General features: G+C 55.2%; 1 protein-coding gene across 6 annotated transcripts in view; it reads left to right on the forward strand.

Moving 5' to 3' along the window:
- SLC25A25 (solute carrier family 25 member 25) overlaps window positions 1–10,781 on the forward strand; it is a 36,263-nt gene extending 25,482 nt beyond the window's left edge. For 2 of the 6 annotated variants that reach the window (XM_012772050.2, XM_012772053.3), the window contains exons 2-11: window positions 3,044–3,170; window positions 3,256–3,343; window positions 4,032–4,067; window positions 4,320–4,431; window positions 5,555–5,713; window positions 7,373–7,525; window positions 7,835–7,942; window positions 8,038–8,205; window positions 8,691–8,841; window positions 8,938–10,781. In XM_012772050.2, coding sequence (XP_012627504.1) covers window positions 3,044–3,170; window positions 3,256–3,343; window positions 4,032–4,067; window positions 4,320–4,431; window positions 5,555–5,713; window positions 7,373–7,525; window positions 7,835–7,942; window positions 8,038–8,205; window positions 8,691–8,841; window positions 8,938–9,122 — 1,287 coding nt within the window. In that variant the 3' untranslated portion in view covers window positions 9,123–10,781. Of the gene's footprint in view, window positions 1–179; window positions 554–3,043; window positions 3,171–3,255; window positions 3,344–4,031; window positions 4,068–4,319; window positions 4,432–5,554; window positions 5,714–7,372; window positions 7,526–7,834; window positions 7,943–8,037; window positions 8,206–8,690; window positions 8,842–8,937 lie in introns of those variants that run through there. The other 4 variants (XM_012772052.2, XM_012772054.3, XM_012772055.3 and 1 more) reach the window with 3 other exon arrangements.
- The last annotated feature ends 206 nt before the right edge of the window (window positions 10,782–10,987 follow it).

The raw sequence follows: 10,987 nt of genomic DNA on the forward strand, positions 1-10,987 counted from the left end.
GTGTGACGCGTTTGGAGACCTTGTATGACAACATGCTGTAGGCTGTTTGTTTATTTGGGGGTTGGCAGCCAGGGGGTGAAAGGTTTGTTTGGGCACAGTGCCTTGCCTGTCTCTGAAGAGTTAACTGCAGGGAGGCAGCGGGTGACGTCAGTCCTGATCTTTGCACCTCTCCCCTTGAGCAACCTGACACCGCCTTCTACTCAGGGGTCTGTGCTCATTGGTGCTGGAGGGACTTGCAGTGGGCGGGGTTTTTAATTAAGTAAAAGGGCAGGGCTTAAGCAGCCAATGACAGGTGTGGCCAGTGGCGTATTTTGTGCGAGTTAACCAGGACCAGCAGCATTCTCACAACTTGCTCTGGTGGCAGTGGCGGCTGAGCGCCCAGCAGTCCAGCAGCATGCTCTGCCTGTGCCTGTACATGCCGCTCATCGGGGAGGCCCAAGCTGAGTTCCAGTACTTTGAGTCCGAGGGGCTTCCCGCCGAGCTGAAGTCCATCTTCAAGCTCAGTGTCTTAATTCCCTCCCAGGAGTTCTCCACCTACCGTCAGTGGAAGCAGGTGTGTAGGGGTGACTGCGTCGCCAGGAAGTTAACCGGGGTTTGTTGAGTGAATGGCTGAGCGGCGTTAGGGGCATGCACATGTGAACTGTCCCCTGCAGAGAGGAAAGAATGTCTGAAATGTGGGAGTTTTTCTACACAGTCGTCATGTGGCTCCAGCCAGCTGAAGGTGCATGTCACCAGAGTGACTGGTTTTCACGTGACCTCCATGGCAGGCTGGGATTCTAGAGAAGGCACCTGTGGGAGGTGGATTCTGGGAAAAGGGTCTCCTTTTGCTGGGGATGGGGGATTTCCTGAGAAGTACAGGTCTGGGCAGGGACTTGGGGGGCGATGCTCCTGCTGCTGGGGGGCAGAGGCGAGGAACGTGTGCGAGGGGAGAGCCCAGAGTGGAGCCACTGTGCCCGGGGGGTGCTGGAGCTGAGCCTGGTGTGGAGGCCAGGGGAGCCTTCCCATCTTCTAGACTCTCATGTCCCTGTGGAGCAGGGATGCAGCAGGGACTGTGACGTCCTAAAGATGGGGAAGCTGAACGGCAGAGTCTGGGGATCACTTGCCGTCTTGACTTCCTTGTGCATCAGATTTTGCTGTCCCCTGATGCTCCCGATGGGTGAACTGGGGACAGATTTTCATATCCAAGGAAATCGAGAAAGGAGTCTCTGGTCCTTTCGAGGCAGAAGCAAGTACTTTGAGAATATTTTGAGACCAGCTGCAGCAGGCACATCCTCGGGCTGTGTGTATCACAGCACCTGTCCCGGTAAAGCACATGGACTGCCTGGTGGCAGTTGGCCGGGTACCAGAGAGCTCCATGCTTAAGGTGTGCCTCCTCCCTCAATGACACAAAGACTTACTCCCACTCTAGTCAGAATCTGGAGTTGTCACCCTTTAGGTACTTTGTATCACTCTTTGATGAGAGCACAATGTCCACAGGAAGCTAAACATAATAGCAGATGAAATATACACCAGCATCTGTCCCACATTCCAGCCACACCTCACATGTTAGTCTTTTTGATCATGTCATGTCATGGGTGTCTCTCCTGGCCTCCCTCCTCAGCATGGCTGAGGAATCACAAAGAGCCATTGAGTGGTTCAGGGTGTTGTCTGAGAGAGACTGACTGTGATCCTTTGAGAACATGAGCTAGCCACCGGTCCATTGATTTCCAAACCCAAACTGGCTCAGAAGGCTTTGGGACCATGTTGATTTGTGGATAGTGAATGGATTTCTTGCTAAGAGAATTGGGGAACACAGGAAAACTACAGCCATTCTCCTTGGGAGATACTCGGTTTGGGTTTTGGCCTCTTGAATCACGGTGTTGGTATGTTGGAGTGACTCAGGTTTGTCCCCCACCTGCTGGAGCTTAGCCTGTAGGGTGGCAGCAGGATGTGCAGGAAGGAGGTTCGGGAGCCCAACAGGCCCAGCTTGAATCCAGCCCACCACTTTCCTAGCTGTGTGACCTTGGGTAAATCCGCAGCTTCTCTGAATTCCTGTTTCCTTCTCTATAAATGAGGGAATGACAGTACTCATCTCCTGGGGCTATTTGAGAGGAGTCACCAGGTCACTAGAAGTAAAGCATTCAGCATAACTGCAGCACGCTAGGTGCTAGTGCTCAGGGAATGTTTGCTCTTTTGTGGAAAAACTCCAATTACTGAGTACCCAAAACCACTTACTGCTATTGAACTAAAGCCACCTCTGAAGGCAGGTACAGTGTCTGGGAACCTCATGGCCAAGGAACAGGGTCTCTCAAAGCCTTCTTGGGTCACTAAGGGACTACTAAGTCTAGCTGCCTTGGTTTTCGGTGACTGGCCGAGAGAGGGGGATTGGGTATATCATGCGGCTTCCCAGCGACTGGTAGTGCCATCAACACATACCCAGGAATAGTTTCCTGTGGCCTCTGCAGCCTCCAGAGTGCTCCTTGGCAGAGTTTTTGCCAAGTAGGCATTGGCAGGGTCCAGCTCTGCCCCATATTTTCACCCTGGCCACCAAATTGTTCTTGGACCAGTACCACTTTTAGGTAGAAAAAGAGCAAACTGCAGAGTTCCCGATGGCATCTGGGGTCTGATGCCATCCCCACATCTCAGCCAGGAGCTGTGGGATTGGGGCCCGGTGCCAGGGACAGCACAGCAGGGTGCCAAGCAGCTGACTCTGGCTGTACAAGAGGCAGGTTTCAGAATACTGGGAATGAGAACACACCATGCCGCCCTATGGCCTGTCTGGCGGTCTCCCCCTGCCCCGGCGGTGCTGCTTTCTCTTTTCTTGTGAGGGAGGCAAGATGGGCCAGCCCTTGCTTGGCTTCTGGCCCGCACTTAGGGCTTTAAGTGTGGCTGTGGCATCAGAGTAAATCACCATGGTAGCTTTGGGAGCAGAACAGAAGCATCCGGGTCATTGGGGCCACCTGTGTTCACAGATTAGCACAGATGTGTCCTGGGAAAGGCCCACCCCCGAGAAACAAGGAAAGGTTGGTGCATGAGCTTACTTTTTTTTTTTTTTTTTTGATAGAAAATTGTACAAGCTGGAGATAAGGACCTCGACGGGCAGCTAGACTTTGAAGAATTTGTCCATTATCTCCAAGATCATGAGAAGAAACTGAGGCTGGTGTTTAAGAGTTTAGACAAAAAGAACGATGGTAAGTGTCACCTCCAGAGCTGCCAGCGGACCCAGCCTTGGCCTCCCTCGCGCCCAGCTCACACTCAGAGCCCTTGTCGTTGCAGGACGCATTGACGCCCAGGAGATCATGCAGTCGCTACGGGACTTGGGAGTCAAGATATCTGAACAGCAGGCCGAAAAAATTCTCAAGAGGTGAGTGCTCAGGCGGCCGTGTGTTGGTTTAACAAAAGAGAAGCTCTCAGACTAGCTCTGTGATGCCAGTGTTCACTGTATTGGCCCAGTTGCTTCGAACGTGGCCTTCTCGTGGTTTGAAAGGATGAATAAGTAACCCCTCTGGGAGGCCAGCCTCACCCCGGGTTTGCAGGCAGCGTCCATTTGAACTATCACAGATCACCTGGAATTATGCCCGTTCACCAGTGACCCATAAAAAGACTAGCTGCAGTGGGGGGATTCAAGTGGGTGAAAGGCCAGCCGGGAACACCCCTGCCAGTCCAGGAAGGGAGAGGGGATTGCCCCTTGGCTGATCGGAGGTGGATTTCCCAGGCTAGCCACTCGCTGTTAATGCTCTAGTCAGATCTTCCCCAAAAGATAGCTCCCTGCTGAGGGATGGTTGCTGGAGATCGCACGGACTAGCCCTAGGAGCTGCTTTCTCTCCTGGCTGAGCCTTTCCAAACCCTGAAGCCTGGGTGCTGGCTGGTCCTCAGGGACAGCAGCCCCCTACGCCTGCTCCCTGGGGTCGTTCACCGTGGAGGGGCCCGTCCTCGTGGTGTGCTGTCCCCCGACGTCTTGGGTGTGTGCTTGCTTCACTAACATCTGCTCTCAGCACTTACTTGTGTTGTTTCTCCTCTCTCCTCTGCACCCTCCTTTGTCTGTCTGTCAGAATACGAACGGGCCACTTCTGGGGCCCTGTCACCTAGTAAGTATCCGTGTCACCCAATGACTGCCTCCCTCCTCTGTGCCTGATCCTAACGGGATTCTTGTGGCCATTATACTTCTGTATCTGTGCAGAGTGGCAGTGGAGCCACCTTGCCCTTTCTCATCAGGGGCAGAGGCGCCTTCTGTGGCTTCCTCAGTGGCCATGGCGCCTGCCCTTGGCTTGCCTGGCGGTGGGAAGTGCAGCTGCCAGCAGGGCCTGCTTACCCATGGGCATCCTTGCGCTGTCTTGCAGCATGGACAAAAATGGCACGATGACCATCGACTGGAACGAGTGGAGAGACTACCACCTCCTGCATCCCGTGGAGAACATCCCTGAGATCATCCTGTACTGGAAGCATTCCACGGTGGGGACCAGGCCCACGCACATTCCCCACCCGGCTCACAGGGCCCCTTAGCCCAGCATCAGCCAGTTGTCCCCTCCCCTGCCAGTCCAAGGGAGCCATCCACATGTTCTCCCGGCTCCCCCTGCCAGGAATGCCCTCTGTCCCCACATGCCACCTGCTCTTCACGGTCCATTTCAAATATCCCTCCTAATGCTGCTGCTCCTAAAGCCCACCTGAGCCTTCCCAATGAGGGGAATGGGGAAAGAACTCCTCTATACAGAGCACATAAGTGGAGCTATCAGGTGTCCGCCCACCCTACTTTTTGGTGTCATTTATCTCTCTGGCAAAAAGGACAACCCCACAGTTGCACCCTTGCTGCCCTTCCATCCTGTCCACTGTGACTTCATGGTCAGAAATCTGGGTCTACATGGACCTCCCTGCCCCCAAGCCCCTTTAGCTTGGTTGTCCCTCTCTGCCACTCCTTGTGGAGGTCCCACTGTGTGCAGTCTTATCCCCCTGGACCGTCCACTCTGGGAGAGGAGGCCAGAGGTGCCCCTCATCAGCCTCCTGCAGTGCCAGGTTGGGTGAAATTGCACGGACGGCTCCAGGGCTGGGAGCAGCTGACCTGGATCTCTGGCCAGCAGCCCTGGCTCTAGTCAGCCCGGATGCCGCTCTGAGAGAGGGTATTACACAGGCAGCAGGCCCTCATATTTGCTGAGGCCTTGCATAACGTTTCGCCAGCATGATCTGGTTACATGCCAGGTTTCAAAGCTTTCACCCCTGACGCGGTCCTTTCAGTGCAGCTGGCCCTCAGCCTTGCCACCAGGCCTTGGGAACTGTTCGTACAGGAGCTCCCGGGCAGCGCTGGAAAGGGCGAGCGGTTTCATAACTGATCCCTTCCAGCTGTGCTCTCCTCTGACTCCGTGTGGCCTCTCCAGGGCCACAACAGGGATGAGAGCTTTGCCACCTTAACAGAGTGAAGGGGAAGGGCCCCCATCAGCTTTCTCCCCAGGGTCCTTGGCGCTCTCACGGTCCCGTGGGCCCTGGGATGGAGCTGCGCAGGAGGGTGGACGGCAGCGGGGCCGACAGCCTTGCCCAAGTGTCCTGAGTAAGGCTTGTGTCATCTTTGTGGTCTTCCTCACAGATCTTTGATGTGGGCGAGAATCTGACAGTACCTGATGAGTTCACGGTGGAGGAGCGGCAGACGGGGATGTGGTGGAGACACCTGGTGGCAGGAGGCGGGGCGGGGGCTGTGTCCAGAACCTGCACAGCCCCCCTGGACAGACTGAAGGTGCTCATGCAGGTATGCAGGCGAGCAGGCCCCAGACCGTCCGCCTTTGCCTTGGGTGTCACTGGTTGGTTGGTTTCCCCTCCCCTAGGTGGGGCCCTGCTGTGGACCCAAACCTTTCTAACCCAATAAATTAGATTGGAATCATTGCTCAGCCAAGGGTATCATTACATCTACCCTAGGTGACCTTTTGTGCATAGCAGATCTAATTTTATCTGAGGCACTTAAGCCAGACGTCACATTACAGGGCTTAAGCCGGAAAGATGAAGCCAGTGAGATTGGGGTGAGGCAGGAACCAACTTCCTTAAGCACATCTCGGTAGGGCCTGCCCCGTGGTGGGGGCGGGAGGTGGGTGTGCGCAGATCCTCACCTGACCCAGATGCCAGGGGGACACATTGCCATCATCTTTGCCAGGTACCCAAATCCACGTCCACAAGGCAGAGATAAGCTGAGCTGAAGTCAGGCAGATTGTGAAATCAACCCACATGATGACATTCTGGTGGACTTTGATGTCTGTCTCAGCAGTGACCCGCCACACTCTGTCCCCTTGCTTGTGTCTAGTACTTTTTGTGCCAGGAGCCCTGCTCTGAAAAGGCAGCCTCCTTTCCCCTGGGCCCTGGGTTAGAGTGGACAGGTGTGAAACCCATGTGAACTGAGGCAGGGAAGATGAGTGGTTCAGGGCAAAGAGCTCTGGGCTTGGACCCTGCCCCAGCCCTTGGCCCTCCTGGGGCCTCCCTTCATCCATGAAAACGGGGGCTAGAACAATTGCCTCATCAGTGTATGGTTTTTGTTTGGTTTGGTTTTGTTCGTTGAGACCAGGTCTTACTCTGTCTCTGGGCTAGAGTGCAGTGGCGTCATCATAGCTCACAGCAACCTTATACACCTGGGCTCAATCGATCCTTCTGCCTCAGCCTCCCCAGTAGTTGGGACTACACTCATGTGCCACCATGCCCAGCTAATTTTTCTAATTGGTTTTTTTTGTGAAGATGGGGTCTCGCTCTTGCTCTGGCTGGTCTCAAACTCCTGACCTACCTCAAGCAATCCTCCAGCCTTGGTGTCCCAAAGTGCTAGCATTACAGGGGTGAGCCACCACACCTGGCCATCAGTGTTTTTTTTTTTAACAGCATTCCCAAGAATGTTGCAGAGAGTAAAAGTAGGCCCTGGGTGAAATGGTACGGTGCCTGGGTTGATAGAGTGTCTGGGTGACAGAGCAAACCCTGTCTTTATAAAAATAAATACATAAAAAGTAAAGTGAGGGGGTGGGCAGCAGGGGATAGAGATCAGCTATGGTTTGATCACTGTTGAAGCTGAGTGTGAGTTCCTGGAGGTGCATTACCTAATTCTACTTTTGAATATGTTTGAAATTTTTCTGTAATAAAAAGCTCAATTTTTTTTTTTTTTTTGGAACAACCCTGTGCTTTTCCTTGGATCCATTTTTTTAATTTTAAAAAGTAGTCCTTGTGAAGATGTTTAGCACAATTCTGGCACATAGTAGATGCGTGGTCATCTAGTTGAACCTAACTTAGCCATGTTTAAGTCTCATCATGCTGAGTTCATCTGCAGAACACCAAGAAGGAAGACCTTTCCTGTTGGCCAGTGAGAAGAGGCTCTTGGCAGGAGGATGGCAGCCGCGGGCCCCACTAGGTTGTGTCTGACCAGCTTGTTCTTCCTCAGGTCCATGCCTCCCGCAGCAACAACATGTGCATCGTTGGTGGATTCACCCAGATGATTCGAGAGGGAGGAGCCAAATCACTCTGGCGGGGCAACGGCATCAACGTCCTCAAAATCGCCCCTGAGTCAGCCATCAAATTCATGGCCTATGAACAGGTGAGTAGCCATCCACTGGCAGGGAGAGCTGCCAGTCTGCAGCTGCTACCGGCTTCCCCTGGGCTGAGCTCCCTGAAACCTGAGCCAGTCATCCTACCCAGGGGACAGTGGGCGGGGTGGGAGACCTGGGCCTGACACTGGCTTTGCCGCCAGTTCCACTTCGGGCCAGTTCCTTCCTTTTCTGGGCAGCATAAAATGTGCCAGGGATTGCAGGTCTTGTCCAAAATGTACTGGCTCCAAGAGGAAGGGTAGGGCAGGGGCAGGTGCCCAGTCTCTGGATGTATCCGGTGGTTTTTCTCCCGGTTCTAGATCAAGCGTCTGGTTGGTAGTGACCAGGAGACTCTGAGGATTCACGAGAGGCTTGTAGCAGGGTCCTTGGCAGGGGCCATCGCCCAGAGCAGCATCTACCCGATGGAGGTGAGGGGCCACCTTCTTCCTGGGGGCGGCGGTGTGCATGGGGCCGGGCTGAGGAGTGGGCTGTGCTCACACTTCCTGTCGCTCCCCTTCTGTAGGTCCTGAAGACCCGGATGGCCCTGCGGAAGACAGGCCAGTACTCGGGCATGCTGGACTGTGCCAGGAGGATCCTGGCCAGAGAGGGGGTGGCCGCCTTCTACAAAGGCTATGTCCCCAACATGCTGGGGATCATCCCCTATGCCGGCATTGACCTAGCGGTCTACGAGGTGAGGCCCTGGAGGGCTCAGGCCCTGAGCAAATTAGAAAACCCTGTGCTGCCCACACCTGCCCGCTGGCGCCCTCCCTGATGGCACAGGAAGCAGCATCAAAGAGTGCTGCTCTGCCTGGGCTCCCCTCCACCCTGCCTGCCCCGGCAGCCCCACCACAGCTCCGGTGAGCCCGCCAGGGTCTGCACCTCTGGAGCTCAGCAGGCAGATCCCCAGAGCATGTGGCCCTCGGGGGTTCATGGGCCCCCAGCAGACTCCAGACAGAACACAGAAGTCAGGTGTTCTGTGTGGGAAAGCGCCCTGTCATATCCAGGGATCCCAGAGACAGCCGAAACAAGGGCAGGCAGGCCAGGAGCTCAGCAAAGCCCAAGCCAGGCCACACACTCAGCTTACAGTGGCCTCAGGGATCAGTAACTGCCCCACCCCAGTCTCACTGCCTCCCCAGCTCTCCCTGGGGCTCATGCCTGCACCCCCTTCCTGTCTAGACGCTCAAGAATGCCTGGCTGCAGCGCTACGCAGTGAACAGTGCAGACCCCGGCGTGTTTGTGCTCCTCGCCTGTGGCACCATATCCAGCACCTGTGGCCAGCTGGCCAGCTACCCGCTGGCCCTGGTTAGGACCCGGATGCAGGCACAAGGTAAGGCCGGTCCGGGCCATTCCCAGGAGCCTGTCTCCAGGTGCGGTGGGGGGTCGGGAGGTGGGGACAGCATCTGACAGGGGGCCTCTCCCACAGCCTCCGTCGAGGGCGCTCCACAGGTGACCATGAGCAGCCTCTTCAGACAGATCCTGCGGACTGAGGGGGCCTTCGGGCTGTACCGGGGGCTGGCCCCCAACTTCATGAAGGTCATCCCAGCCGTGAGCATCAGCTATGTGGTGTACGAGAACCTGAAGATCACCCTGGGTGTGCAGTCGCGGTGACGGGCGCACAGCCGCACCGGCAGACTCACCGATCCCGGCTGCACCCGGGATGTGCAGCCACCTCATTCTATGAATGCGCCAACACTACGCTGACTTGCGCCAAGCTGTGAAAACCCTGGGACGAGCCCATGGGGAGGGGTGGGGAGAGCTGGCAGGTCCATGGGCTTGTCCTGCTGACCCTGGTGGACCCTTCCGTAGGATCCAGAGAAGACCCATGGGCATTTCTCAGGGTCCGGGGTCAGCAGGATCCATGCTTACACACCTGGGGACAGGACATCTCCTACAGTGCCTGCCAAAGAGTGAGCTTGGAGGCCAAGTTAGTTTTTCCATCTTGTCCTTGCAGCCAGACGTGGGCTGAAGGCCCCGCGCCCCTCTGCTTCCTTCCTCTCTGCAAGTGCAGTGGGAGGAGGGCTCACGGCCGCGCCCTCCCCAGCCCTCCCCCGCAGTCCGTGGTGAGAGGTGAGGCCAGTCTGACTCCCAACCGACAGGGTTAACACTGACTCGGCTGGGCCGGGGAAGAAAAGGGTCTGGTTTCTGTGCCCACCCTCCACCTGAGTCCTGCTGTTGGCTACCGAGCTCGCCAGCAGCTGAGCGCTAGGAGCACGTGTGCATGCGGCGGGCTCCCAGCTTGGGGCCTCTTGGTGCTCTGAGCTGGGCTGGACTGTGTCAGGACCGGCCCCACGCTGTGGCACGAGGGCAGTGGAGATCATGTTTTAGAGTGAAGGGCGGAGCGTCTGCATGCCCTGCTGAGAGAGAGAGAAAGGTGTTGAAGGCCTTAATTATGTATCGTTGGGAAAAGGGTTTTGTTCGCACAGACATGCTGGACAGATCCACAAGTTCTGTGCTTCTGGAGGGAAGAGCAGATCAGGTTGTTCAGCTGACTGCATTAAAGTCTGCTTCCGATGCCCCTGGGGACTTGTGTCTAATCCCCTTGGGGCAAAGTGGGACCAGCCTCACATTCCACTTATGTGACATGTCACTCTGCTTGGAGCCTATTTATTTTGTATTTATTTGAACAGAGTTATGTCCTAACTATTTTTATAGATTTGTTTAATAGCCTGTCATTTTCAAGTTCATTTTTTATTCATATTTATGTTCATGGTTGATTGTACCTTCCCACGCCGCTGGGTGGGGGGCAGGGAAAGGAGAAGGGGTCTTGGGAGGGACCCTTCCCACTGCCCAGGCTCAATGTCATGTCCAAAGAAATTCCTTTCGGGACTAGAGACAGAAGGAAAGGCAGGTCCTTTGGCCAGGGCAGTGCAGCGCCTGCCCCCAGGGAGCCTCAGGAACCTGGGTGATGGGGCGGGACAGTGGGAGAAACCTCAGCACTGCTGGCAGAAGTCCAGTTTCCTGGACTGGGAGGATTTCTTTATTTCAGCCTCTTTGAATGACAAGGCAGTGAGGTGCCTCTCGCTGTGAGTTTTGGGGGGCTGGAGGAGGGTAGGAGCCAGCTCCACCCCACCCTTCCCTCAGTAATGCTGGTCACCTTCACAGCATGCTGCCAGCATGGCCTGACGGGAACTGCCACAGGACGCACAGACCAATGCAAAAACTGTTATATATAAATATATATAGTTATAACTGGAATTTGTCAAAAAGCAAATTAAAGAATTGGAAGTTATCATTTAAAACAGCCTTCTAATAAAGTTTCAAAGCTGATGGAGCCAAGATTTTTCTTATCTGGGCTTGGGAGGTTTGGGGGCATTTGTAAGCCAGAAAATGAATCCATTTTTTTCCTCTGAAGCCTGGGCAGCCCACCCTCATTAGTGGTTGTTAGATTTGGGGTGTTCTCATCAGTGCCCCAAGTTGCCCTGCCGGGTGGTCATGACTCAGCCCATCTTGGGCAGGGCCATCCCTCCCTCCGT

Source organism: Microcebus murinus, chromosome 12 (assembly GCF_040939455.1).
Source record: "Microcebus murinus isolate Inina chromosome 12, M.murinus_Inina_mat1.0, whole genome shotgun sequence".
NCBI classification, from domain to species: domain Eukaryota; kingdom Metazoa; phylum Chordata; class Mammalia; order Primates; family Cheirogaleidae; genus Microcebus; species Microcebus murinus.